Source organism: Panthera onca, chromosome C1 (assembly GCF_046562875.1).
Source record: "Panthera onca isolate mPanOnc1 chromosome C1, mPanOnc1 haplotype 2, whole genome shotgun sequence".
In the NCBI taxonomy this organism is placed as follows: Eukaryota; Metazoa; Chordata; class Mammalia; order Carnivora; family Felidae; genus Panthera; species Panthera onca.
Genome location: NC_138346.1, coordinates 220,783,762 through 220,809,476, shown reverse-complemented (window position 1 = coordinate 220,809,476; position 25,715 = coordinate 220,783,762). Strand labels below are relative to the sequence as shown.

The following is a 25,715-nucleotide window of genomic DNA, read 5'->3' as shown; positions in this document are numbered from 1 at the left end:
TGTGCCCGTCTGATCCCTTCCCACTCTACTAGCCCCGTGCACTCAGCTGCTGTGGCCTCCGGCCCAGGCCGTGGGCGCCTTGGCCCTCCCTCAGCATGACAGACTCCCCAGATGGCCCAGGAGCAGAGTGTGCCTTCACGGGCCTTTGACGGCAAGCAGGGGGAGCCGAGCTCTCTGTGCTGGCACCGAGCAGCGGGGAGCAGCGCACGCTGGCACCCGGATCCAGCTGTCACTTCACAGGGGTCCCCAGTAGCTGTCACACACAGAGAATGAGGGCGTGGCCTAACTGCAACCAGACCTGCAAGCTGGTGATGGGGGTGCAGAGGCCATCTGGAAGTCCCGCCCCCTCGCGCGTGCTCAGCACAGGGTCAGCAGGAGGCAGATTTCACATTGTCTGGCCGTGGCTCAGCAGCAGCTGGCTCCGGTCTCCACCTCAGGAAGCGGACATTTGGGATCCCCGTTCAAGCTCCCGTTGGTTTTCACTGAAAACCTGAAATGGGAGCAGCGAAGGCGGCCCGTCCCGTGGCCTCCTGCACCCCACTGACCCAAGGAGGCCGGGTGTCTGCATCGGTGAGGGGGACAGCAGCAGTGGGCAGCGGCTTGGGGGCCCTGGCCACCCGCCGCAGCTTCCAGAGCTCAGTGGTGTGGTCTGGGGTCCTTGGGGGTCAGTGGCTCCGCTTCGTCCTCTGGCGTTGGGCTGGCGGCCACAGCCAGGCTCTGCATGGCCTCCCGCTGGCGCTGCTTGGCTTTGTTGTAGAGCAGGACGCCAGCCGTCACTAGGACGGTGCCGATGGCTGACAGGCTGGTGACTCTGTTGCCAAACACTATAATACTGAGCCAGATGGATAAGGCGTGCTTCACGGTGCTGGCGACACTGCAACGACAGGGGGTTACGGCCCGGGCTCGGCCCGCTGCCCAGCCGGCACAGACCCGGGGCTCCCTCGCTGGCTCCCTCCTGCTTTCTGGTCATTAGCAAAAATGTCAAACAGAAAAGCAGGGACATGTTATAATGAACAGCCATTATTCCCATCTTCTAGACTTAATTAACATTTCGCTCTATTTGCTTCATCCTTTTTCTTGGAGTGAATTATTTTTAAGCAAATTACAGACGTGATGACATTTTACTCCTAAATAGTTCAGCTTGCCGTCTAAAGAACAAGAGCACTTTGTGCACACCTATGGTAAGGACAGCACTGCGTTCGAGGCTTGGAGCCCGTAGAAATGAAGTTACAAAACACACTGGAAAGTTAATAGTGCTGGTGTTTTGGGGTGATGGTGACTTCTGCTTTATTTCTGGAACTGTCCTGCCTTTTCCAAATTTCCTATAATGAGTAACTATTGCTCTTATGATATGAATAAAACACAAAAAAACCTATTTGCTTTAAAAAGAATTAGGGGTGCCTGGGTGGCTCAGTCGGTTGAGTGCCCGGCTTCGGCTCAGGTCATGATCTCACTGTTTGTGAGTTCGAGCCCCGCGTCGGGCTCTGTGCTGACAGCTCAGAGCCTGGAGCCTGCTTCAGATACTGTGTCCCCCTCTCTCTCCGCCCCACCCCTGCTTGTGCTTTGTCTCTCTCTTTCAAGAATGAATAAACATAAAAAAATTTTTTTAAAGAATTGGTTTTCTGCTTTTTGCCTTTTGTGAACCATCACTAAGGATCACTGAAAAACAAGGTTTCAGGAATATCCGGAAATAATTCCTGGCTCCAAACAGAAACCAGGGCACGTGACAGAGACAGTGACCACCATGCGCTTCAGAAGAACTTAAAAATCACGGCCATTCTCAACATTCTTGCAGACCCTCCCCATTCAAGACCAGGAAACGTGAGGGCTGCACGGGTCGCAGGCCAGGGCACCGCGCTGGTGCCACCTGTGCCCACGTGTGGCGGTGCTGCCCTTGGACCTCCGAGCTGCAGAATGTGACCAGTGCGGGGCACGGCTGCTGTGCTGACCTGGGCCAGACCGACGTGGGCAGGAGGAGCGAGAGCCAGCCAGAGAGGCCGTGGGGAGACAGAAACACGGCTGGCACGGCTCGACAAGCCTTCCACGCAGCGTGGTTCCATCAGGCCACTTCTCGGCCAGTTCAGAAGTTAGAGAAAGTAAGGCCCGCTAACTTACACGACACGGTGTGGGCAAAGAATAGACTTCTAGGCCACCGGAGGCGTTAGCTCACGCTTTTCTGCTTGTTATTGAAAACGTCCAGTCTGGAAATGGCGCTTTCATTGAACTTTTCCAGTTACAAAAATGAAGAGAAGGCGGTGAGGCCTCTGGCTCACCTCTCAGTTTCCGGAGGTGTGCCTCCAACATGGGAGCCAACGGCCATGTGTGGCTCCTCAAATTTAACTCGTTTAAGGGGCACCTGGGGGGGGCTCAGTCGGTTAAGCATCCGACTTCAGCTCAGGTCACGATCTCACAGTTCGTGGGTTCAAGCCCCAGGTCGGGTTCTGTGCTGACAGCTCGGTGCCTGGAGCCTACTTTGGATTCCATCTCTGTCTCTCTCTGCCCCTCCCCACTCGTGTACTGTCTCTCTCCCTCAAAATATGAATCAACATTGAAACAATTTTAAATCGCTTAAAATGAGATAAAATGAAGAATCCCGTCTCTTGTTGCACTCACCACACTTCAGGTGAACCACTGAGGCACACGGCTCCCCCACCGGACAGCCCAGAAGCGAACGTTCCAGCTTCACAGGCGAGTCCACGGACATGCTGTTCCCCACGGAAAAATACTTGAACCACTGCAAACACTTCCTGTGCTAACGTGTCGATTCCTGGTAGGGATTTCGTGAACTTTGCTGTGTTTCAAGTAGCACCAAGAAAAAACAGCCTGGGAATCACGCCATGTGGCCACAGTCCTCACACTAGCAGTTTACAATCATAAATACCTTCCGTAAAAACACCTGGATTTAAATTCTTCTCCTCTGTAAGTGACCTGGACACACCTGGTCTCCTGGGAAGTCACCGTGCTTACCTGAAAGTGACGGGGGAGATTTTGCCCATGAGGGCATAGGCCGTGACACTCTGCAGGTGGAACAGGACGCCGTCCATCAGCAGCAGCAACACGACATCCTGACTGTAACTGAAGCTCTTCCCACTTCTCCCAGTCACCGGCAAGTCCTATGCGCAGAACAGAAATGATGCTCTGCGGGCGCCTGTCTTCCTTCTACTGATCACCGTCAGGAGAGCGCGGGGTCACACGTGCCCAGTAATCTGGGTAAACGAACCGATGCTGAGGAGTGCTCTGAAAATAGCCTTCTAGGGTGACAACCAAACAGTGCTGACCAACATTTTCAACATGCGTGTACACGTGGCCAATAAGCACAGGAGAAAGCACTGGACATCACCGATCATCAGGGAAACACAAATCAATAGCACGATGAGACCACCCCATACCCATCAGGATGTCTACCACCAAAAACAAAAAATCAGGGGCGCCTGGCTGGCTCAGTCGGTTAAGTGTCCGATTTCTGCTCAGGTCATGATCTCACGATTCCTGAGTTCGAGCCCCACGTTGGGCTCTGTGCTGACAGCTCAAGAGTCTGGGGCCTGCTTCGGATTCTGTGTCCCCCCTCTCTCTCTGCCCTTCCCCCTCTCACACTCTGTCTCTCGCTCAAAAATAAACAGAATTTTAAAAAATGAAAAAATAAATAAAAATGACAAGTGCTGACGAGGATGTGGGGCAGCTGAAGCCCTGAGCACGGCTGGTGGGTATGTAAAATGGTGCAGCCATTGTGGAAAACCGTCTGACTGCTCCTCAAAAAGTTAAACGGAGAACTACTAGGAGAACCAGCAATCCCGCCTCTGGGTACACGCCCCAAAGAACCGAAGGCAGGGTCTTGAACTGGTGTGTGCATGTTCACATTCACAGCAGGACTGTCCACAAGAGCCAGAATGTGGGAGGAACCCAGGTGTCCGTTAACAGACAGGTGGATGAACAAAACGTGGTCCCAAAACACAGCAGAATATCACCCAGCCCCAAAAAGGAGGAAATGCCAGCACCTGCTACAGAGTGGATGGACCTCGAGGTCATCATGCTCAGTGAAATAAGCCCGTCCCCAAAGGACAAATCCCATAGGATTCCACTTACATGAGGGACTTAGAGTCGTCAGATCCATTGGGACAGAAAGCACAGGGTAGGTGCCAGGGGCTGGGGGAGGGGTGAAGGAGTTCACAAATATGCCACTTCGGCATCAGGGTTATTTTGAGCTGAAGACCCTCAAAACACAGGAGCAAGAAGGGCTCTGGCGTCCCTTTCTCTCCCTGAGAAGCAGGGACAAAGGCCCCACGTGGAGGACGCCCACGCAGCAGGGGGAAAGGAACGCGCGCATCGCCAGGGACCCGAGCCCGGCGGACCTCGTTAAGGTCGCCCTCGCCTGCCTCCACCCCACACGCAGCCTACTTTCCCGCAGTCACCTCTCCCTGCTCAGCCTGGCGCGTGAGCGCTCCTGTCCTGGCTTCTTTATGAGGCTCCCATGTCACATAAAGCTTATGTTACTCGGGCTGTGGGCTTGTCCCCGTGAATCGTCCAGCTGGACACCCTAGGAGGAGAGGTAGAGTCTCACTTCCCCTATGGGGGAAATGGGGAGTTAGTGTTTAACAGAGACAGAGATTCAGTCTGAGATAATTAAAGTCTGCAAATGGATGGTGAGGATGCTTGCCTGACAGCCTGAACATACTTGACATATAGTTTAAAGCGGTTAGAATCATAAATTTTACGTTTACATAGATTTTACCACAGTACACATATTTTTAGATACGCACATTCTTTCAATCATTCCAATTCCAAAAGTGGATCCCAGAAAACCACCTTTTTTAAAAAAAGGTAATTTAGTTTATTTATTTGTTTTTAAAATTTCTTAATGTTTATTTACTTATTTGAGAGAGAGAGAGAGAGAGAGAGAATAAGCAGGGAAGGGCAGTGAGAAGGAGAGACAGAATCCCAAGCAGGCCCCGAGCTGTCAGCACAGAGCCCGACCTGGGGCTCGAACTCATGACTCGGATCATGACCTGAGCCAAGATCAAGAGTCGGACGCTTAACTGACTGACCCAGGTGCCTCCCAAGAAAAGCACCTTTATCTGGTAAAGACACAAGAAACTTCCAGTTCCGTGTGAAATGCACCAAGCAGTCAGGTGTCTGTCGAGGGGGCAGTGACAGGTCAGGGCATAGCTGGGCTCTGGAGCACAAGAATAGGACAGAATAGCCCAGTTCCATTTGTGTTTAAAAAAAAAGGTCTGCTCGGACAGATACATATGCTTTTATAAGACTGGTGGGATCACATGACATACATGTACCTGAGTACGTTCCTAGCTACGCAGACCCGTCTGGAAAGGGGCTTTGTAGGAGGGGGTCCAGGAGGGCTCACCGGACAGACCTCCTCTCTTGTTCATGTACTCCTGCCCTGCTGATTGCTCTAGGCGGGCACGCGTGACTTTGAAATAATAATACCAAAACGAGCAAGCCGAAACACCCTGACACAAAGATTTTCAGGAAACTCCCTCAGCTATGGCTTGGCCTCCTGGGGCACCAGGTTCGGCTCCCACCGGTCTCCCTCCTCCTCAAGTGCACCCTGCTGACCCTTCGTGAACGATGCCACGAAGCCACCACGCCAAGGAGCTACCCACGGGACCGGAAAGTGAGACCCCTCCACCCCCGGATGGCTGGTGGCAACGGCAGCCTGGGTGCCGAGCGGCGCCCTGACACTCACCATGAAGAAGATCCAGGCGGGGATCAGCATGGCCACGGCCGCCGCGCTGGTGTAGAACTGGAGCTCCGCGGCCCTGTGGGGGCAACACACATGCCTGACGCTCTCTCCGCACGGCGGAGGCCGGCTTTCAACCAGACAGTTCACAGCGAGAATGCTCTAGAGAACCCGGGCGCCAGGGAGGGCCCGTGTGCCTGCCGGCCGCGCGCCTGGCGCACCCTGCAGGGCAGCCGCGAACGAGCCGGCCGTTGGGGTGCCTTGGCAGGGCAGCTGAAAACAGGTGGGGTTTTTCTTCCAAGTTTCCACAAAGCACTTTTACTTACTTGTTTTTTTAAGTTTATTTATTTCTTTAGTAATCTCTCCACCCAGCGTGGGTCTCAAACCCACGACCCCGAGATCTCAAGAATCACAGGCTCTTCTGACTGAGCCAGCCAGGCGCCCCGTCCACAGAGTACTTTTAAAAGCCACTTAAGCCGAAGGGGGAAAGGTGTCGGGTCTACGGGGGATTCTGAAACTTCAAAAGGGCAGGGAGTCCTCTCGGGCCTATGAAATGGGGAGTTTCACGTGCTAACGATACTTACGAGAACCTGTATTTGTCCCCGCTGAGGAGCTTTTTTGAAAAGACATTTTGCAAACTAGAATAAAGAAAAGAAGAGGTTACCTGGCGATACGAGAAGTTAGCACAGACCTCGACTGGACCAAGTGTTTGCGTCCTTCCTAAGCAGGGACAACGATGGCGGCCCCTCGGGGATGGCCCTGCATGTCCGCTGTGAGCCGGGCCCATGCTTGGGGGGCTCCTGGATGTCACTTCACTGTGACGGGGTCACCAGGCCTGGCCCCTTTACAGAAAGGTAAACTGAGGCACTCAGGTTGAGCAATGTACCTGACGTTACCTAGCTCTCAGGTGTCAAAGGATCCCAAAGTCCCTGCTCTCAGTGCTGCACAAAACCCCACCTTGAACCAAGAGTTCCCATAAATCAGTAACTGCCATGGGCCGGGCACCTGGGGACTCCACGTGTGAGAGCGAGTGAACAAAACAGTCTGAGCACATGAAGACTCCGGTGGAAAAAATATGGACAAAACTCCAGAATGGGACAAACCACAGGGAAAACCCACACGTGGCCAATGAGAAGATGAAACTGTGCCCAGCTTCCCCAGAAACCAAAGGGCTTGGCACGCCCACTGGTGACTGCTCTCTGGGCTCCAGAAGGCGAAGCTCTTGCTCCAAAACAATCGTTTTGGGCAACGCTGGCAGTGAGGATCGAGAGCCCTGATCCACGTCATGGGCTCGTCTCTCTGATGGGAATTTAGCCTTCGTGATGGTCAAAAACCTAAATGGAGCCTCGTGTGAAGAGACGCTCCATGCGCATCTAAACAGACTCGTTAACTCGCAGGCATCTGTACGCCATACGAGGAGGCGGTCGCAGGGTCCAGGCTTCTGAGAGCCCCTGGTGGCAGCACATGATGCCCACAGGGCCACGCAGAGGGAGCAGAGCATACCCCTCATGAAAGCCGCTCCTACTTTAATGCAAAAACAAGCAGCTACTGGGCCTTTCCACTGGAGGAGAAATACGGACAGGATGCATGATGAGCCTTTATTCGATTTCTAGGAACTATAAATGCAGGCAGAAAAAGCCAGAAGGAAATACATCTGTGTGTCAGAAATGAAATTAAAGGTGACTTTTAAATGTTTACTTGGCGGCGGAATGGAAAACCTCAGGGTGAGGCTGTCCGACTTTAACAGTAAAGCAATGATAAACTCCTGGACGTCCGTGTGGTCGCTTCCTCTCTTTCCCAGAGACAGGACAGACCCTAGAAGCAACTGGCAATCCTCAAAGAGCAGGCCTAGCCGGTGCCTAAGTATGGACTCGGACAGCACAGCCTGGATGCAGGGTGGCAGCTGTACGCTATCCAAGGAGCAATCCAGAACACAACAGCCGGCCCCTTCCTGCTTCAGGACAAGGAACCTCCCATGTGGTGCCCTTCCTCGGGCACCCGACACGGGCTGCCCCTGTGGGCACGGCCTCTCACGGCCCTCGGGGCACAGACAGCCACCAGGCCAGAAACTGCCCCTTTGTTCCCGCTGTAGGACGGCCTCTTCCACTTGGCTTAGCTGAACACCTATGTGTTTACTCACAAGGGGCGTTACTCTTGTAACGTTACTCACAAGGGGCGTTACCCTTGTAACGTTACTCACAAGGGGCGTTACTCTTGTAACGGTCCCCGGGCCCGCTAGCTCTGTGCATTTGGCCTCCGTTAGCTAACCGTGTCCCTCAGATGCGTGTTCTTAATACCAAGACCATGTGTTGTCAAATTCTGGCTGTTTTTTTAAGAAAAGGTTACCTTACTGGGATACGAGGTACTTTGGTATTTAGGAAAAGGCGGCATCAGTTGGGCCCGGCTTTGAATTACGGGACATAATTCTCAGTCAATCTGGATTTCAACGTCCATCATCCCCATCACACCACGTGTCCCCATGCTCTTCCCGACTCACCAGTCCATGATGTTGGTGGACAGCGCGGCCGAAAACCCCAAGACGTTGAAGCTTATCTCCGTTGCCGTGCACAGTGCCAGGCCTCCCATGACGGGGATGAGCGAGAGGTTGACCAGCAGCCCTGGAAAGGGCAAAACACACAAGGGCTGCGGCCACCAGAATGCCCGCTGCAACATCGCTTCTGGGTGCCGAGGCCATTTTTATGCCCCTCGTGAAAGCCTCTTTCACTTTAATTTGAAAACATGTAGCTACTGAATCTTTCACTGGAGAAACACAGAGGATCAAAGTGCACGCCTGCCCCAAGCCATCACCCTCTCCCAAGCCAGGCACCGTACGAGCCCTTCCTCGAGGCACGACTGCTGGGCCTGGGGCCGGGGGGGGGCGGAAGGGGGTGGTGTGGGGGTGGGGAAGGGGGCGGGCAGGACGCATGAGGCTGGGGCCCTGGGCCCCAAAGCCCCTCCCTGGCCAGCACCGAGGATGACGAGGGTGGATGAATGGTCTTTGGAGCAGTCTGTCAAAACGGGGAGCTGGGGGCGGGGGGCCCTGCTGCAGGGAGGCCCCTACATGGTCTGCGTTCTACACTCGAAGTGGAGGTTACTCCTCTGCTGCATTCTGAAATCCAGGAAACTTGACCCAATGGTAAAAAAGCCCGTGGAGCATGATGGAAAGGCACAGCCACTTTGGGAAGGGTGGAGGGCCTCCTGGTACTTTGATTTCAGATACTATTTAGTTTACTCTGAAATTCAAAATAGACGAGGGAAAAAGTCTTCCGTGTTAAGAGGTCCACGCTGACCTTTGGAGACCAAGGCCACCTCCCGGCACAGGACAATGCTGTCCGGACTCAGGTCCCTAGGGAGCTGCCAGCGCCCTCTCGGCTCTGCACGTGGTCTTGTCCTCTGGCCGGCCTGGCAACGTGTGTTGTGTGACAGACGGTCTGTGTGGATCCTAGAGGGCCAGTGGCCGTGAGTGCCGTTTCACCCTTAGAAGGACTTGCTTTCGCTGCTGGGAGGCGTCCATGGGCATCGGCGTGCTCGGGGTCCAGGGTAAGAGCCCAGGGCTTTGCCGGAGATCCCCCTCTCCTGGCAGGCCCCGCCTGCCCTCGGCCCTGCAGCCCCACGAGGCTGGTCTACCTGGAGTGCCAGCCAGTGCTCGAGAACCAGCAAATGCCTCTGTGGGGAGGGCGCCACACATCGGGGTCCCATCTGCAGGTGACCCTCGGCTCTGAAATCCTGGTCCCTCGGTCATTCTCCCCAACTGATTCTTTTTGCTAACTATCACCAAGATGTTGCCGTTGACCTCGCTAAGGGAACTAGCTGACTCGCTACAGGCTTAGCCACCACAGCTAGAGGCCAAATCATGGCATTTTAAAGTTGCCGGAATAAAGTTTTTAGTGTGGCTGAGCCACTGGCTTGATATGAAACCCAGTTCGTTTGTTTCGTGTTGCTTATGACTTCTAGGAGCTGCTGTTTACCCTCCGATCAGATTGTCTCACATCACCTAAAACGCCTGTGGGGCTCCAGAGGCACATCTGGGAGGGCGCTCAGCCCTGTCCTTCCTCCCCCGTCGGCCTTTTTGTGGGATCATGTCCTTTTCTTTCTTTTTTTTTAAAGACTTTTTTTTTAAGTTTATTTATTTTTGAGAGAGAGTGAGAGAGAGAGAGACAGAGAACACAAGCAGGGGAGGGGCAGAGAGAGAGGGAGACACAGAATCCGAAGCAGGCTCCAGGCTCTGAGCTGTCAGCACACAGCCTGACGAGGGGCTTGAACTCACTGACTGTGAGATCATGACGTGAGTCGACTTTGGACGCTTAACCGACTGAGCCCGCCAGGCGCCCCTAATCTTTTCCTTTTCTTAATTGAAGCAGATGTGCATCTGCATCTAAACGCGTGTCGGTACTGCTCCTAGATGCGCACTATTCTGCACTCTGGTTATTTTCACGGAACGATACTGGACAGGCTGCGTTTCAAAAGGCTGGCAGGAGAAACGGGGACACGTGCGTGTGATGTGTAGTCAGAAACAGTCTGCCGGTCATTGAGGGTTGGGATTTGTGGATAAATCCGATTTGATGGGCCTTATGGAGGATGGAGAAGTGAGGCTGAGAAGCAGTGATGAACGGGAGGCTGTCGGAGGAGCCGGGGAAGGACACGGGAGGTGGCTGACCTGGGCAAGGGTGTCACCAGGGGCCACCTCGCATGACACGGAAGGTGGTCTTCCTGGGACAAGTGACCATTACTTCTTTCCCCAGCTACCATGTCCCCACCAACCAGAGGCCTCTGTGCGTCAGCCAAGGTGAACAAACACCTGCTGAAGTGAACGCGTGAGGCACTCACGACCGGGCTAGGAGAACGTTCCAGGGGGGCTGTGGAACCGTTCACCCTGGCGTAGCGCCCCAGCCCCCACCCAGGCGGGCTTACCTGTGTGCTCCCCAAGGATCATCCGGGACATAATCACGGTGAAAATGGGAGCAGAGCTCTTCACTGTTTCAGCAAACGAAACCGCCACGTTTTTCAGGCTGACCAGACCCAAAACCACCGTCGCAAACCTGCAAATAAGCCCAAAGTGTCATTAGGACTGAGGAGTCCATTTGTAGCTGCACAACAGACCTTCTGAGGAGCTGGCTGTTCTCCTCCCCCGCTCCCCGCCCTCCTCCCCTGCTCCCCGCCCTCCTCGCCTCCCATGAAGGTGAAGGTGAAAGGCCCTGTGGGAAGTAGGTCCCACCTGCAAGGTGCAGCAGGCCCAGGGAGAGGAGGGGCGTGTCTCTCAAACCATTATTAAATTACACTCATGGCTGTTCCAGAAAGAATCTGATTGCACCCAGATCCACAGAACCAATACATTTGTCGTCCTAATATCTAGACGGCCCTGATGATTATATAAAGCGTGCAATGAAACACACGTGATCACCAGCTGGTCTCCCACTTAGTGACGGCAGAGACAGTTTATGCACATAAAAAACTTCAACTCTCAACCAAAATGTCAGATTCCTTACCTCATTAGACCCACAAACAGCATGATCATGATGAAATTGGGGGGATAAGAAAGCCGGGTTTTGTGTTGATATAAACAGCAAGGAACAAATATTTTAATGCATCCAATAAACGTAGTTGACAACATTTGCACAGCACCTGAAGGAGGCAGAGAAGAAGGCCAAGTTCTAAGGGGAGAACTACTTCCCTTGCTGGTGTGCAGGCAGACAGGACAAGCCGTTCTGCGGCGCAGACACAGCTCCCATCCCGAACCCTCGGCGCCCTCCTTCCCAGGGGCTGTGGGCTCCTCCGTGTGCTTCCCGCGTGGAGACAGCACCGACCTGTGAGCACGCGGGCCTGGCCCTCAGCCCCGGAGGCGGGGGACCCGCCTTACCTAGCATGCTGGGCTCCCCTTCCAGCAGGGACAGGATGTACTTGTTGAGAAAGAGGGTGCAGAAGCTGAAGAAGAACCACAGCGTCAGGTAGAGCAGAGCCCGGGAGCTCCACACGCCCAGGTCCGACTCGATGACCGTGGTCTCCGTGATGGTGATGGTGAGCACGTTCTCCTCGGGGGCGCCCTCGCTCCTGCTGAAAACAATCTTCTCGCTGCGGGGGCCGAAGAGAGAGCCCCAGCCGAGGAGCGGCTTCCCCTTGGGCTGGTCCTCGGGGCCAGGGGCCAGCTCTGCCGGCGCCGAGGGTTTCGCTGAGGCTGACATGCTTGTCTCCTCCGGACCGTGGGCAGCATGGGTCGGGCTGGCTCCCGGGTGAAGGCCTGCACCACCCGGGGAGCGGTGGCCGTCACTCGCCCCTCGCCAGGGGACGCAGGCTCAAGCTGTTAAGGAAAGACAACGTGTTCCTGATGGTGAACATTTGAATGTCCTTAAAAGTTTCAGGCACCGATCTGAAGTAACTCTGAAAATGCAAATATGGAACTTCGGTCTTGTTTTCACACCTGCTTGCTAGTCTAACTGCCACGGAAGGACAGGAGCCCCGACAGCTCCCAAGCCTCCTCCCCAAGGTGCTGAAAACCAAAGCCCCCGCACCTGGCCTTCCCCACGGAGACCTGGACGACCCCGCCCCGGCCTTTGCCACCAGGTCCCCGAAGCCATCCCGAGGGCTCTGCCCCTTCCCGCCCGTTCTGTGGTCCCCGCTGCTGTAATGCACACTGCCGCTCTCCCACACCTCACCTGGCTTTTAATATTTTATCCAGCTTTAAAAAAAATTTTTTAACGTTTATTTATTATTGAGAGACAGAGAGAGACAGAGCATGAGCAGGGGAGGGGCAGAGAGAGAGGGAGACACAGAATCCAGAGCAGCTCCAGGTTCCGAGCTGTCAGCACAGAGCCCGACGTGGGGCTCGAACCCACAAACCGCAAGATCATGACCTGAGTCAAAGTCGGACGCTTAACCGACTGAGCCACCCAGGTGTCCCAACTTAAAACAATTTTTATTTTTAAGTAAACTCCATGCCCAACGTGGAGCTCAAACTCACAACCTGAAACCAAGCGTTGCACGCTCCGCTGGCTGAGCCCGCGCGGCGCCCCTGGTGTCTTGTTATTTCCTTAAGCTTTCGATCCCTTCCTGTATCTTTTGTTTTACGGCCTCTCACAGCTCATCACCCAGGACCTTAGCGAGGTCACCCTGGTGTCTTGTGTGTGCCAGCAGACTCTGGCCTTGGGGCTGGACTGCACTTTACGGTCACCTCCCGTCAGATCCTGATACGCAGGGACCCCACACACCCTGGGCCGGGGGGGTTACTTCCAGAGTTGAGGGCTTGGGGTCTGCTGCTGCTACGTGCCCCAGGGGTGTCACTGGCCCAGGACCCATTTTATGCTTTCTATCTTTTTTTACTGTTTATTTTTGAGAGGGGGGAGGGGCAGCGAGAGGGGGAGACGGGATGTGAAACAGGTGCTGTGCTGACAGCAGTGAGTCCGACATGGGACTCGAACTCATGAACTGTGAGATCATGACCTGAGCCGAAGTCAGGTGCCTAACCCCTGAGCCACCCAGGCGCCCCTTTACGCTACTTTCTAGATGAACCCTGCGGCATACGAAACCCACACCTGCCAGTCTCAGACCTGTGGGCATGGCTCCTGAGGTGAGCCCCCGGCCTCTCTCCAGGGATCACAGGCTGAGTCACACCCGGCTTCTCCCGTGGCGGCCTGGCCAGTTCTCCAAGCCCCTGCTTTAAGCAGAGTCCCAGTGACAACTGCCTGCCCCGTCTCAGGAGGGCCAGGGTCCCATCTCCTTCCCCAATGACATCAAACCCGGGACCCCAGGCGGCCTCCGATGGGCTGGCCACTCGGATTTCCTGTTCCCTCAGTTTCTGACGCCTGGGGTTTCCTCTGTTTGGGGGAACTCAGTCACACATCTAAAAGGATGTCCGTCGTATTTCATCCCTAACATCCAGGCGTGTGGAGCAGGGGGCGGCCGGGCGCTGAGGTGGCCACACCGTCAGCGGGGGCCGCACCCCCCTCTCCGGCCCCGGCCCCTCCAGCAGGACATCCCTCGGGGCTCAGGCTGCCCACTGCCCCACCTGCCCCACCGGCCCTGCGCCTCTGCAGGCAAGGGCCCAAAGGCTCCTAGCACTTCAGATTCTGACTTCCCCACAGCCCAAAGCTGGTTCCTGTCCTGCCCCCAGGCAGAGGCAGCACCAGAGACGCGGCCATCCTCCCCCTGCCCTGCCTCAGCCCCTGGCGTCCCTCCCCCTGTCCACGAGCCCCAGCGAGCGCCCTCGTCTTGGCCAGTCTGCCCGCACGCACCCCAACCCCCGCTGCACCAGGACAGCCTCCCCAGAGTGCAGCGCAGGTCATGATGAGGGGTGCCGGCCCTTCCGTGGGCCCCCACCGCCCCCACCCGAGGACGAGCTCAAGGGCTCTGGACGCTGACTGCAACACTCGTGTTCTGCTTGCTCTTCCCCAGCCCGGTCCCGCTGTTTTGTTCAGGGTGACGACGTGTCCGTGGGTTCCGTGCAGCTAGACTGGCCGGGCCAGGGGCGACGTGGGGAGTCCGTGCTCTACCCCCGCCCGCCTGGAACCAGGGTCTGGCTGCAGGTGCAGGTGAAATGCAGGGACAAGCCCACTGCTGTGGCACAGGGTCTCTGAGAGCAGAGGGAACACCGCAACCCCAAAGGCCTCCAGGCCCCAGACCCTGGCTCCTTACAGAGGGAGTGAGGAACCCTTCTGCCCGGGGCCTGGCTGCCCGCCCTGTCTCCCTGCCCCTCGCCGCCTCTGTGATCTGGGGGCAGCATTTGGCACAGGGGCCCTGAAGCCGCTGCTGAGATTCCAAGGTCGACCCAGTTTGCAGGGCAAGGGGCTACCGATCCAGAGGCACCCACGGGACCCACAGTCCCAGCGAAGAACAGGCTGGCGGGGAGAGGACCCCTCACAGCATCCATCCCCCACCCCCACCCCCGCCCGGGCTTCCCTCTGAGGATCTCCCAACATCCTAGGAGGAGCTGTGGTGCCACCCTCACTCTCCTCCTTAATAAAGTCCAGTCTCGCTCCCACTGAGAAGCCGGGGCCATCCCTGCCCCCAGTCATCGTCAGAGACCTAAGAAACCAGAAACAACCATTTGAATGACACACATATTCTCTTCGTATATAGACCTTTAACAAGAAAGTAGATTTTAAATGAAGGAGGACACGGCTCCATTCCTCATGCCTGAATCACGCCTGGACACAACCCTCTGCTAACAAACATTCACACTGTGCCCCCGTGAACATTCTGCGCGCGTCTTTCCGTGTGTTTCTGTTGGACCTGCGCCCGGGAGTGACACCTTGGTCATGGGTGCCTATGGCGTCCAAAGACACAGCACCAACCTGCACCCGGCCACTTCACTCGCCCTTGCTGCTCCTGTGTCCTGCCGCTCCGCTCCCGTAGGGTCGCACGGGGAAGCACCCTTCCGGCCGGCAGGCCAGGGGAGGCCCTCAATGCTGGCTGCACACGCACACGCCCAGAGCTCAAACAAGCTGGCCTCGGCGGGCCCAGCTCCGCGCACACCAGTGAGCACAGGGATTCATGGGTGCGGCCCAAGCACCAGCACGGTTTCTAGCTCCTTGGCTGATTCTCAACCGCGGCCAAACAGAGAGCCACCGCGCTCCCACCCAGGCACCCACAGTTGTCACTGACTGTCCCAGGCTGAAAACACCCACGGCACAGACGCAAACAGGTTGCAGACCTAACCGGTGTGGATGTGTCCTTTCTAGAGTCTTTGCGAGTGACAGGAAGCAACGAAAGAAGGGACAACCCACGAGGCCGTGGCTGGGGTCGGCTGCAGGAGCAGAGGTGGTGGTCCTGGGGGGAAGGGGGGTGCTGTGAGCCCTTCAGGCGCCTCAAACACATCGCCTGAGGGCGGGGTTAATGCCGCAGTTCTGTCACTAGCAGAACAAAAGCAAAACACAACCTAAATGTCTCCTGAAGCAGAAACAAGTGAGAGCACACAGCGGGGCCGAGGCGCACAGCAGCGGGGTGCGGGCCTCCGCCACCACAGCCAACGGGGAAACCTTCCAGCTGCCGGAGCCCCGAAACGACAAAACCCAGCGGTGGAAGGCAATCTATGACACGCTTACCCACAAGGCTGTCCCCCCCGAGACCATCCACATTCTTACATATTCTTACAAACAAAGAGTGTAAAAGAGTGGCGAGCAGGGAACTCAGGCCCCGTCCCGCAGACCAGCGGCCAACACACCAGTGATCCCATCCCCCATGTCCAGAACAAGGCACGGGCAGCCAGGGGCAGAGGCCCAGGCCACCACAAAACACTCACCTTCCAGTGCATGGTCTTTTTAGGACCATCAACATCTCCAAAGACAGTCCACCCAGTCCGGTGACAAACCAACGTGACAACTGGGCACAGGGACGGGCAGACCCCTGACCTCACGTCCGGCCGGGGGGATAGAGGGGCAGGGGCCCTCCAAGTGTGCAAGGCTCCCACACCAAGTCCAAATATGAACACCAGGTCTGGGGCCGTCCAGGGCAGAACAGACGCTGGCTCTGCCTCTGTCCTTCACATCAACACTCGCTAATCACACGGGGATTCCCAGCCTTGCTTGCTTCCGTTTGGTGGGGCGGAAACCCGCGGAGGTGGGGGACAGAAGAAGGCAAGGGTGCCAAGGGGCTTGGTCAGGAGAGTGAAGAACTCAACTCCTCCGGGGGCCTGGGGTGGGGGCTGAAATAGGCGGGGGAAGCAGGGGCCGAGGACCACAGAGTGGCCAGGCAAACCACCAGAGGAACCTTCTCTGGAGAACTCAGCAGGCAAAGGAGAGACCTCAAGTAAGGAATCGAGGCCCCAGGGAGAGGTCTGAACAGAGCCTGCAGCTGAGCCGCCTGCTGGGACATGAGCAAGACAGGAAACGCGAGGAAGGGGCTGGAAGGAGGGCAGAGCGGGAGGAAGGTCAGTCCCAGAAGCGGGGCACCGGAGAGAAGTGCCCAGCCGCAAGGAGATACAAGCAGGAAAGGGCCCTTGGAAATCCAGAACAGAGCAGCAGGAGCGAAATCTCACCAGAAGCTCCTAGGAAGCTCCAGCTCAGGGCAGGACCCCCCCAAAAGGAGCCGGGGGCTGCTCCCAGCTACACCCACAGATCTGCTCCCAAGAAAAGCTTCCTCAATTCAGGCCTGAAGACCTTGGCAGGTTGAGATCAATGGATGCAGATCAAAGATCAAAGATCAAAGATCACCGCTGAGAGGGGGTGGCCAGTGGGGGAGGGGCGGCAGCCTGACCACTGCAGGGAGGGACAGGTGGAGCCCAGGGCCCCAGGTCCTAAAGCTCTCAGAAGGACAGGAGGGTCAGGCAGACGCCACAGGGGGTGGGGGGGGGGGGTGAGGTAGACGGAATGTCCAGAGAGGAGTCACCCGCCTGCGGAGCTGAAGCAAGGGCGCGCTTGCGTCCACACTGCTCCCCGGCAGGTGCAGACTAGTCACAGACTAGTCACCCTGAGACACTGGCACCGGAAGTGAGCTGCCGAAGCTGAAATCACTAGAGATGAGAGAGTCCACGTTTGCCCCGATCCATTAAGAAGAGTGTGGTATTGCCGTGGTGTTGGTGCCCACAGACACACAACCGCAATGTAGTCGCGAGCATACGTCAGACACACCCAAAAGCATGCACATCACAAAGGTCAAGACCACCGGCAAAGACCGGGGGTCGGGACACGCGGTCACTGAATGCAAGGTGGGATTGTCCCCAGACAGGACCACCCACCAGAAAAGGGACACCCGTGGCATATTGGCTGAAGTTGAATACAGTCTGCAGATTAGACAGTGGTCTTGTCCCCAGGTTAAGATCTGGGACGATACTCCTGGACTACTCACTAAATCGAACTAAGCTCATGTAAGACGTCAGCGGGAGGGGCTGGGAGATGGGTACACAGGTAAAGTTTTTTCTTCTGCAAGTCTACAAGTTTCTTAAAACAAAAAGTTGAAAAATTTGAAATAAAAAACTCGAGCGATGGGTTAAACAGAAATGATTAGAGCTGAATAAAAAGTTATTTGAAAAAAATATCTGAGGAAATTATCTGGAATGCAGCAGAGACATGAAATTAAAATCTTAAAGAGACATTAACCCAAGCATGGAAAAAATAAGAAGAAATTTCCAGCAGAGAAAAAAAGAGATGAAGAAGGGGTGCCTACTAGCTCAGTTGGGGGAGCCTGCAACTTTTTTTTTTTTTCATTTTTCATGTTTATTTATTTTTTATAAGAATGAGAGAGACAGAGCATGAGCGGGGGAGGGGCAGAGAGCGAGGGAGACACAGAGTCCGAAGCAGCTCCAGGCTTCGAGCCATCAGCACAGAGCCCGATGCAGGGCTCAAACTCACGGACCGCGAGATCATGACCTGAGCCGAAGTCCGACGCTTCACTGACTGAGCCACCCAGGTGCCCCTAATGGGGAGCGTGCAACTCTTGATCTTGGGGTTGTGAGTTCAAGCTCCACATTGGGTGTAGATATTACTTAAAAAAAAATAGATATAAAGAAGACAAAACTTTGAGAAGTAACAGAAAATCTGAGTTCTGGAGTCAGAATATACCTTAAAAAGAATAAATAAGAAACCCACATGGAGACACACAGTGGTGAGCCACAGAACGCCACAGAGGGAAGGTTCTGACGCACCCAGGCTGAGTACAGATCACGCACAAGACAACAATATTAAAATTACACCGAGCAACTAGAAACGCGGGAGGGTAAGCCCAAGACAAAGGAGACTGGTGGTGGGCCAGGAGGGGGCACGAAGAGGGGACAACAGAGGACAAGTTCTCAATGTACCTGTTTAGATAGTTGTGACTTCTGGAACTATATGAACGCTTAAATGCTTAAAAACCAAAAATAGTCAGGGGCACCTGGGGGGCTCAGTCGGTTAAGCGTCCGACTTCGGCTCAGGTCATGATCTCACAGTTCATGAGTTCGAGCCCCGCGTCGGGCTCTGTGCTGACAACTCGGTGCCTGGAGCCTGTGTCGGATTCTGTGTCTACTTCTCTCTCCACCCCTCCCCGGCTCAGGCGTGCTCTCTCTCTTAAAAAATGAATAAACATTTAAAAAAAAAAAAAGTGGGGCGCCTGGGTGGCTCAGTCAGTTAAGCGTCGGACTTCGGCTCAGGTCATGATCTCACGGTCCGTGGGTTCGAGCCCCGTGTCGGGCTCTGTGCTGACAGCTCAGAGCCTGGAGCCTATTTCAGATTCTGTGTCTCCCTCTTTCTCTGATCCTCCCCTGTTCACGCTCTCTCTCTCTCTGTCTCAAAAATAAATAAATGTTAAAAAAAAAAATTAAAAAAAAATACGATTAAATTAAAAAAAGTCAAATTGATGGGGTTTTGCGGTGATAGGGGTTCAGAGCTGACGGCCAAGAAAGAATTCTTAAGACATCTTTGGTGCAAAAAGGTGATTTTATTAAAGCTCAGGGACAGGACCCATGGGCAGAAAGCACTGCACTGGGGTCGTACGGACTGACTGGCTACATACTGTGGAGTTGGGGGAGGGAAAGATGAGAGGAAGTTTCTAGAGGGATTTTCACGTACTAAAGAAGACTCCCGGGATGCCAGACACCTTGCTATCGTCAAGCTAGGGCTGTTTTCTCTCTAGTGAAACATTAACATTAGGACAGTAGGGGTTTCTGGAGAAATGTCCTGCTCTGTATTTGCCACAAGTATCTGTCAATGACTGCGGGTCATAAGGACATTTAAGGAAATTTAACGTCACCTGCCACTTCCTTCTCGCCTCTGTTCCCACATCACCGCGGAGGGGAGAGTGATGTTGGGGCTCCAGGGAACTGAGCCTACAGGTTTCTGGAGATTAGGCTATTGGCAAGATTGCTTTTTTCTTGTAATTTACTAAGATATTTGTAAACTGATGGAGACTCCGGTCCTGCAGGACTGTGATCTCTATCAGCTACCATTGGTTTTCTGTCCTCTCCTTTGTCCTTGGGTGGTCGGCAGTGCCTGAGGAATGTCACACGTATCCCACCTGGTGCCGGAGGAGGGGGGGCATACTAGCTTGTGATTTGCCCTCAGCTTGCCTTATGCTCCCTCATCACAATCAATAAAATTTCTAAAGTGTGATACGGGGGCACCTCGGTGGCCAAATCAGTTAAGCATCCTACTCTGGACTTTGGCTCAGGTCACAATCTCAGGGCTTGTGAGTTTGAGCCCCGCATCGGGCTCTGGGCTGACAGTGTGGAACCTGCTTGGGATTCTCTCTCTCTCTCTCTCTCTCTCTCTCTCTCTGCCCCTCCCCCGCTCACACACACAGGCACGCATACTCTCTCGCTTTCAAAATAAATATGAAAAATAAAGTGAGATGCAAACAAAAATATATGAGCCAAACCACAAATCAAATAAATAACACAGTCACACTGAAGAGAGGAGATAAAGAACCCACCCAAGTACCTTCTGAACATGGTATTTAAAATATACGTGCTCAGATTCAAGACCAAAAGAATCCTAAGCAAACACTGAACTCTAAAAGGTAGGATTTTTTCTTGAGTCGTGGGTCAGGAATTCTGGGTTGAGCAATAAGGCAGTATATTGCAGCTAACGGGAGCGAGATCTCGGGTGTCTTCAGACCCGGCACAGACACAGGGAGCAGGAAGGGTGAAACGGACAGTGGCGTTGAGAGGAGCGGAGGAATCAGGCAGCGGCACTCAAGGGTCCGGACAGACAGAGGCCCAGTCACCGTGCGTGTCCACAACAGACACATCTCTGCCTCTGTTGCGCAATCTGGCCGCTGAGGGCCCCGAGGCAGTGACAGCCGAGTGGCAGCAAGCACCCTGGCCCAGTGTTTGTTTCTAAATCTCATTCTCCACTGAAATGAACCAGCCTCCTCGGAGAAATGGCCGATTCCAGGGCTGGGGCATTAGCTGGGCCAGAAAAGGAAGCGCTCAAACAATGATGGGGACGCGTCCAAAGGACACAGAAGGAAGCACAAGAGAACGCCCTCTGGAGAAATCCAGGGGCAGCGAGAGAGAGAAAGTAAATAATGGTAGCACAGGATTAGAGCCCACTGAATAGAATCAGCACCCAAACATCCACAGTGATAAACAGGGATGAGGAGAAAGCCCTTCCCCACAGGACACAGTCAACAGGCCCACGGAAGAGGGAGGGGAGAATGAGAAAATCAAAATCACCCTTTGGCAACCTTCACCATGATCCCACTAACAACTGCACCCTACAGATCTCTCTTCAGCTCGAGGAAGTCCTGCTCATGGGTACCACGAGACACACGTGGGAATGTCCACGGCAGAAACCCAACTGTCTCTCCACAAGAGAATGAATACAGAAGCCACAGAATTGTCACACGGCGCAACATCAGACAACAGTAAAAATGAGTAACGCACGGTAAATACACAAAGGACAACGACATGCTCTTCTCGACATGGATCAAATGACATCAATGTCTGTCATCAGTAAAGAGCCTGCAGTTCGAATCTTGAACAGAACACGCACTCCAGGAGGCAGTGAAAACCCTCAGAAGCTGTGCTGGGCACCACACACGGAAGCCGGAAGTTAGCTGGCCCCGGGCTCAGAAGGTCCCACTTACCCAAGTCCTGGTGGGGTCACAGATGCCTTCAGGGACTCCAGTTCGTGTTTCCACGGCCTGTTCTTCTTTCTTAAACCACGCGACTCGAGGAGCTTTCAGAGACAAGCAGTTCTTGTCCTGCAAAAACTAAAGGTCAGCAACCCTGATGTGACGACAAGGAATTGACTTTAAGGGCCAAGAGTGGATTTCCAGTCGCCCTGGAAGCAGGGTGGGGCAGGCTGGACCAGGTGGCTGTGGAGCACTGGCTGTCCCCAGGTCACTGGTGAGAAAGGTCTCAATGCTCTCTCTCTGATTAGGGTACAAACAAGAACGCAACCATAACCTTTTCAGCCCAGCATGGAGTCGGTGGCTAATGAACTGCCTTTAGACCAGCTCTTAACTTCTCTCTTGCCCAGAATGTCCTCAGAATGTTCACACGGCATGACTAAAAGGAAACTAGGTCGGGGTGCCTGGGTGGCTCAGTTGGTTGAGCGTCCGACTTCGGCTCAGGTCATGATCTCACACGGTTTGTGGGTTTGAGCCCCACGTCGGGCTCTGTGCTGACGGCTCGGAGCCTGGAGCTGCTTCGGACTCTGTGTCTCCTTCTCTCTCTGCCCCTCCCCATCTTGTGCTCTCTCTCAAAAAAAAAAAAAAGTAAAAAAATAAAATAAAATAAAATAAAATAAAAAGGAAACTAGGTCTACTGAAATGTGGGGACACCCCACAAGAAACAAATCTGTGGTAGCTTTACTTTGTAGGAGTCTGGCACTAGGTAACACGTCCTAAATAGGGGGCTGGACTCTGCTCGATTTTGCAGCGAGGGGCCCAGGATCAGCTGGGAAGGTGCCTACGCTCCAAAATGGAGACCAAGCCACGGGTGCTGTTTAGTGTCACCTGCTAATGCCACCGTGGTACTTTCACCACTGAAGAAAAGTTCAGCTGGGGGCTAATAAAAATAAAGATGTCAATATTTCCCCATACAATTTTGCAGACTCCTAAATTCTAAAGCCTGAGGTGAAGAATTCCTGTTTTAGAACAAACAGCTCAAGATGTTCTCAAACACTTGGTAAGGAAATCTAGATTGGTTCAAATTGTCAACAGGGCATTTTAGATAAAATGTACTGAAAGTCTGCCAGTTTTTACACAGTATAATTCAAAAATTCCATCTCTGGGAATCTATCCTGAAGAAACAATGGAACAAAGGTCTTGTTGGCCCTCTGTACATAGAGGATAGACGTGGTTTTAAAATAACTTTGTTTTTAAGACCGAGACACAGGACGCTATCCAAGTGTCCAATCCAACAAGGAATATATCGGGGCGCCTGGGGGGCTCAGTCGGTTGAGCGTCCAACTTCGGCTCAGGTCACGATCTCAAGGTCTGACTTTGAGCCCCGAGTTGGGCTCAGTGCTGACGGCTCAGAGCCTGGAGCCTGCTTTGGATTCTGTGTCTCCCTCGCTCTCTGCCCCTCCCTCGTTCGTGCTCAGTCTCTCTCTCTGTCAAAATGCCAGGTTACCAACTGTGGTCAACTCAGGCGGAGTTCCACATTCATCAATATTTTGGGTTTTGTTTGGTTTCTCTTCATTTTCTAATTTATGCTCACAGTGGATTTCTTTAATCTAAAAACCTTTCTATTTTCCTTTTCATACTATTTAACACGGTTTCATTCTGCTTTAAAATGTTACTTGCAAGTTCAAATACTTTTGGTAAAATACATTGTACTCCATTAAAAAAAAGACTTTTAAAAAGCCACCAAACAAAGAATCCATCTCTAGACAGGTTTTTTGTGTTTTTTCTTTTTCTTCTCCCCCTTTCACAGCCTCGGTGAGCACGGGGTCAAAGGCCCAAGCAGGAGTACAGCACGGGAGTCACCTGGACAAGGCCCAGCGAAACGAGGGAAAGATGTCAACCGATGACTGGAGGGAAGGAAACCCTGAGCCTGAACTTCCCACCCCAATTAACAAACTAACAGTCCGATAAAACCAGCACTTGGCAGGAGGCCAGCCTTTATCCTTGACAGTTTTCTAAAATCCTAGGCAGAAGAAACATCAAGTGCAATAAAATACGTGGGCGACCGCGCCTTTAGGCACCGGGACAGACGAGGCGTCTTTTACCTGGGTTCGCTCCGGGGCCGTGTCCGTCCCCGGGGGCATAAAACTCGAGAAGCCCGGGAACCGTGACACGCTCCCCCCCCATCGGCCCCCGCAGAGAGGACGCGCGGCCGCGGGTGCGTCCCGCGCCTTCGCGTGTGCGAGGCGGGATTTAGGAGTGGGAGGGCGACTCCGGGAGCCGCAGGCTCGTGGGAAAGGGCGGGCCCGGCGAGGTGGAGAACAAGGGCCGGTGCTACCGGCCCAAAGGCGAGGGGTCTCTCGGAGCGCGGACGTGAGCGGCACGGCGAGCGCGAAGGCCCCGGGGTGGGCCGGGGCCTCTCGGAGGAGAGGGACTGGGAACAGGCCAGAGGGGCGGGCTCGGGTCCCGACAGCAACAGGCGACCATCGGAGGCAACCTTTACCGTTTGTTTTATTCAGCGTTTTCCGCATAAACTGGCCACCCACCCCTAGACAAAGCCCCGAGGCATCGAGGACGCCCCCCGCCCCCGACGTGAGCCCGGAAGCTAGAGGGCCGGGGGAGCCTTCCAGGCGCGAGCGCGCCCGAGCCTCTGCTCTCCGGCGGGAAAACGGCCCCTATTCCGGGGCGCATAACGGGACGCCGCGCTGCGGGACCAGGGGGCCCCTTCCCCCACGCCGCGGTCTCTCCACCCACCGGTCGCAGCGGGGCCGCGGGAAGACAGCCAGCGCGGGGTCTCCGTGCACAGCCGGGGGTGGGAGAGCGCCGAGCATCGGCGACCGCGCGGGCCGCTCGCAGCCGTGGACAGGGCGCCCACCCCACTACGTGGGCCGCCCGACTTCGGGGAGCGCCGAGGGGGCGAGGTCTCCGGGCAGGGCGGGTGGGGGGCGCGGCGCCTTCTCGACACCGGGCGACCCCGCCTCACATCGGGGCCTTAAGGGCGCGCGGCGTTTAAAGTGGGCCGCGGACCGCGCGTCGGAGAGGGCGGCCTCCGGGGAAACGACCGGGGCCGCCTGCTGCTGGCCGGGGCGCGCCCGGCACGGGGCCTGGTGGCCGCGAAGGGTGGGCTCCCACGGCCCGAGGGCTCGGCGTGAGGCTGGGGTGTAGGAGAGGCCGCATCGCGGAAGGAAGGCCCGCGCAGAGCCTTCCGTCCCGTGTGGAGCGGAGGCCGGGCGGGCAGCGCCTCACCGTGGGGCGGCCATTGTCCCTCCGCCCCGCTCTACGCGGCCGCCGGGCCGGGGGCGGGCCGCGCCTCAGACGGAGGTGCCCGCAACCGGCCGGAAGCGACGCGCCGGAAGCGACGCTCCCAGAGCCGACAGCGGCCCCTGTGGCGGCGCGACCCGCGCTCCTCGAGGTCCCGGGCCCCAGGGCTTCCCGGCCGCCGAGTCGAAACTGGAAACGCAGTCGCGCTGCTTGGCGACGGGGACCTTCGACCATTGTTTTAGTCCGGACCCTACCATCGCGGCCCGGGCGGAGGGGGGCCCAGGCGGGAGGGGGTGTGACTGGGGACGGCATCTCCCGCCCACTGTCCTAGTCCGGACCGTACCACCGCGGCCCAGGTTGGGGGAGGTGTATCGAGCGTCAGCGTTCCCCGCCCATTGTTCCGGTTCGGACCGTAGGACTGCGGCTCAGGTTGGGGGGAGGGGGCGGTTATGTTGGGCGTCAGCGCTCCCCGCCCACTGCCTTAGTCTGGACTGTACCACCGCGGCCTTGGGAGCGGGGTATGTTAGGCGTCGTCGTTTCCCCCCCGCCATTGTTCTGGTCGGAGCGTACCACCGCGGCCCAAGTGTGGAGGGGTGAGTGTGCCTCGGTGCCCTCCTCCTCCTCCTCCTCCTCCTCCTCCTCCTCTTCCTCCTCCTCCCCCCCCCCCCCCCCACCTCTTTGTTCTGGTCCGGACCCTAGGATCGCGGCCCAGGTTGCGGGGGGACGGAAATGTTGGACTTCCGCGTCCTTCGCCCCTTGTCCCGGTCCGAATCGTACCATCGCGGCCCAAGTGTGGAGGGGTGCATGTTGGGCGTCGGCGTCTTCCCCCCACCTTTTTGTTCTGGTCTGGACCGTACCACCGGGGCCCGGGTGGCGGGGGGAAATGTTGGACGTCGGCGCCCCTCGCCCATTGTCCCGGTCCGGACCGTACCACTGCGGCCCAGGTCTGGGGGGGGTGTTGGGCGTCGGCGTACCCCCCCACCCCGTTTGTTCTAGTCTGGACCGTACCACCGAGGCCCAGGTTGGGGATGTGCCGTGAAGTCCCGGTAGTCTGTGGAGGCCCTGGCCTTTGAGTTCCCCTCGCGGCTGCTGATCAGGTTTTGATTTGGAGGGACAGCAGTTGCAGTCCAAGCTGGCCAACTTTAGAAGAGGAAGACGAAGGGAGCGTACTGGCTGGTGGAACTAGCAGCCCGGAGGCCTCTGGCGCAGCTGGGTCCTGAGGCCAGGAGCCGAAGTGCTGGGCTACACCTGGAGGGCTGCACCTGTACCTGCCCACATAATTTAC

General features: G+C 55.6%; 1 protein-coding gene across 8 annotated transcripts; it reads right to left on the bottom strand.

Moving 5' to 3' along the window:
- Window positions 1–521: 521 nt before the first annotated feature.
- SLC35E2B (solute carrier family 35 member E2B) lies at window positions 522–25,060 on the bottom strand. 8 transcript variants are annotated; one of them, XM_060625669.3, is made up of 10 exons: window positions 23,275–25,060; window positions 21,185–21,301; window positions 11,553–11,990; window positions 11,182–11,317; window positions 10,607–10,734; window positions 8,193–8,313; window positions 6,280–6,333; window positions 5,702–5,774; window positions 2,968–3,113; window positions 522–874 (listed from the first exon to the last, which is right to left on the bottom strand). In XM_060625669.3, the coding sequence occupies exons 3-10, from the start codon at window positions 11,872–11,874 to the stop codon at window positions 637–639; spliced, it is 1,218 nt and encodes a 405-aa protein (XP_060481652.1). In that variant the 5' UTR covers window positions 11,875–11,990; window positions 21,185–21,301; window positions 23,275–25,060; the 3' UTR covers window positions 522–636. The 8 variants fall into 8 exon arrangements, with proteins under 8 accessions (XP_060481652.1, XP_060481655.1, XP_060481651.1 ...); XM_060625672.3 differs by having other exon boundaries at window positions 21,185–21,310; window positions 23,924–25,060; XM_060625668.3 differs by having other exon boundaries at window positions 23,924–25,060.
- Window positions 25,061–25,715: the final 655 nt, after the last annotated feature.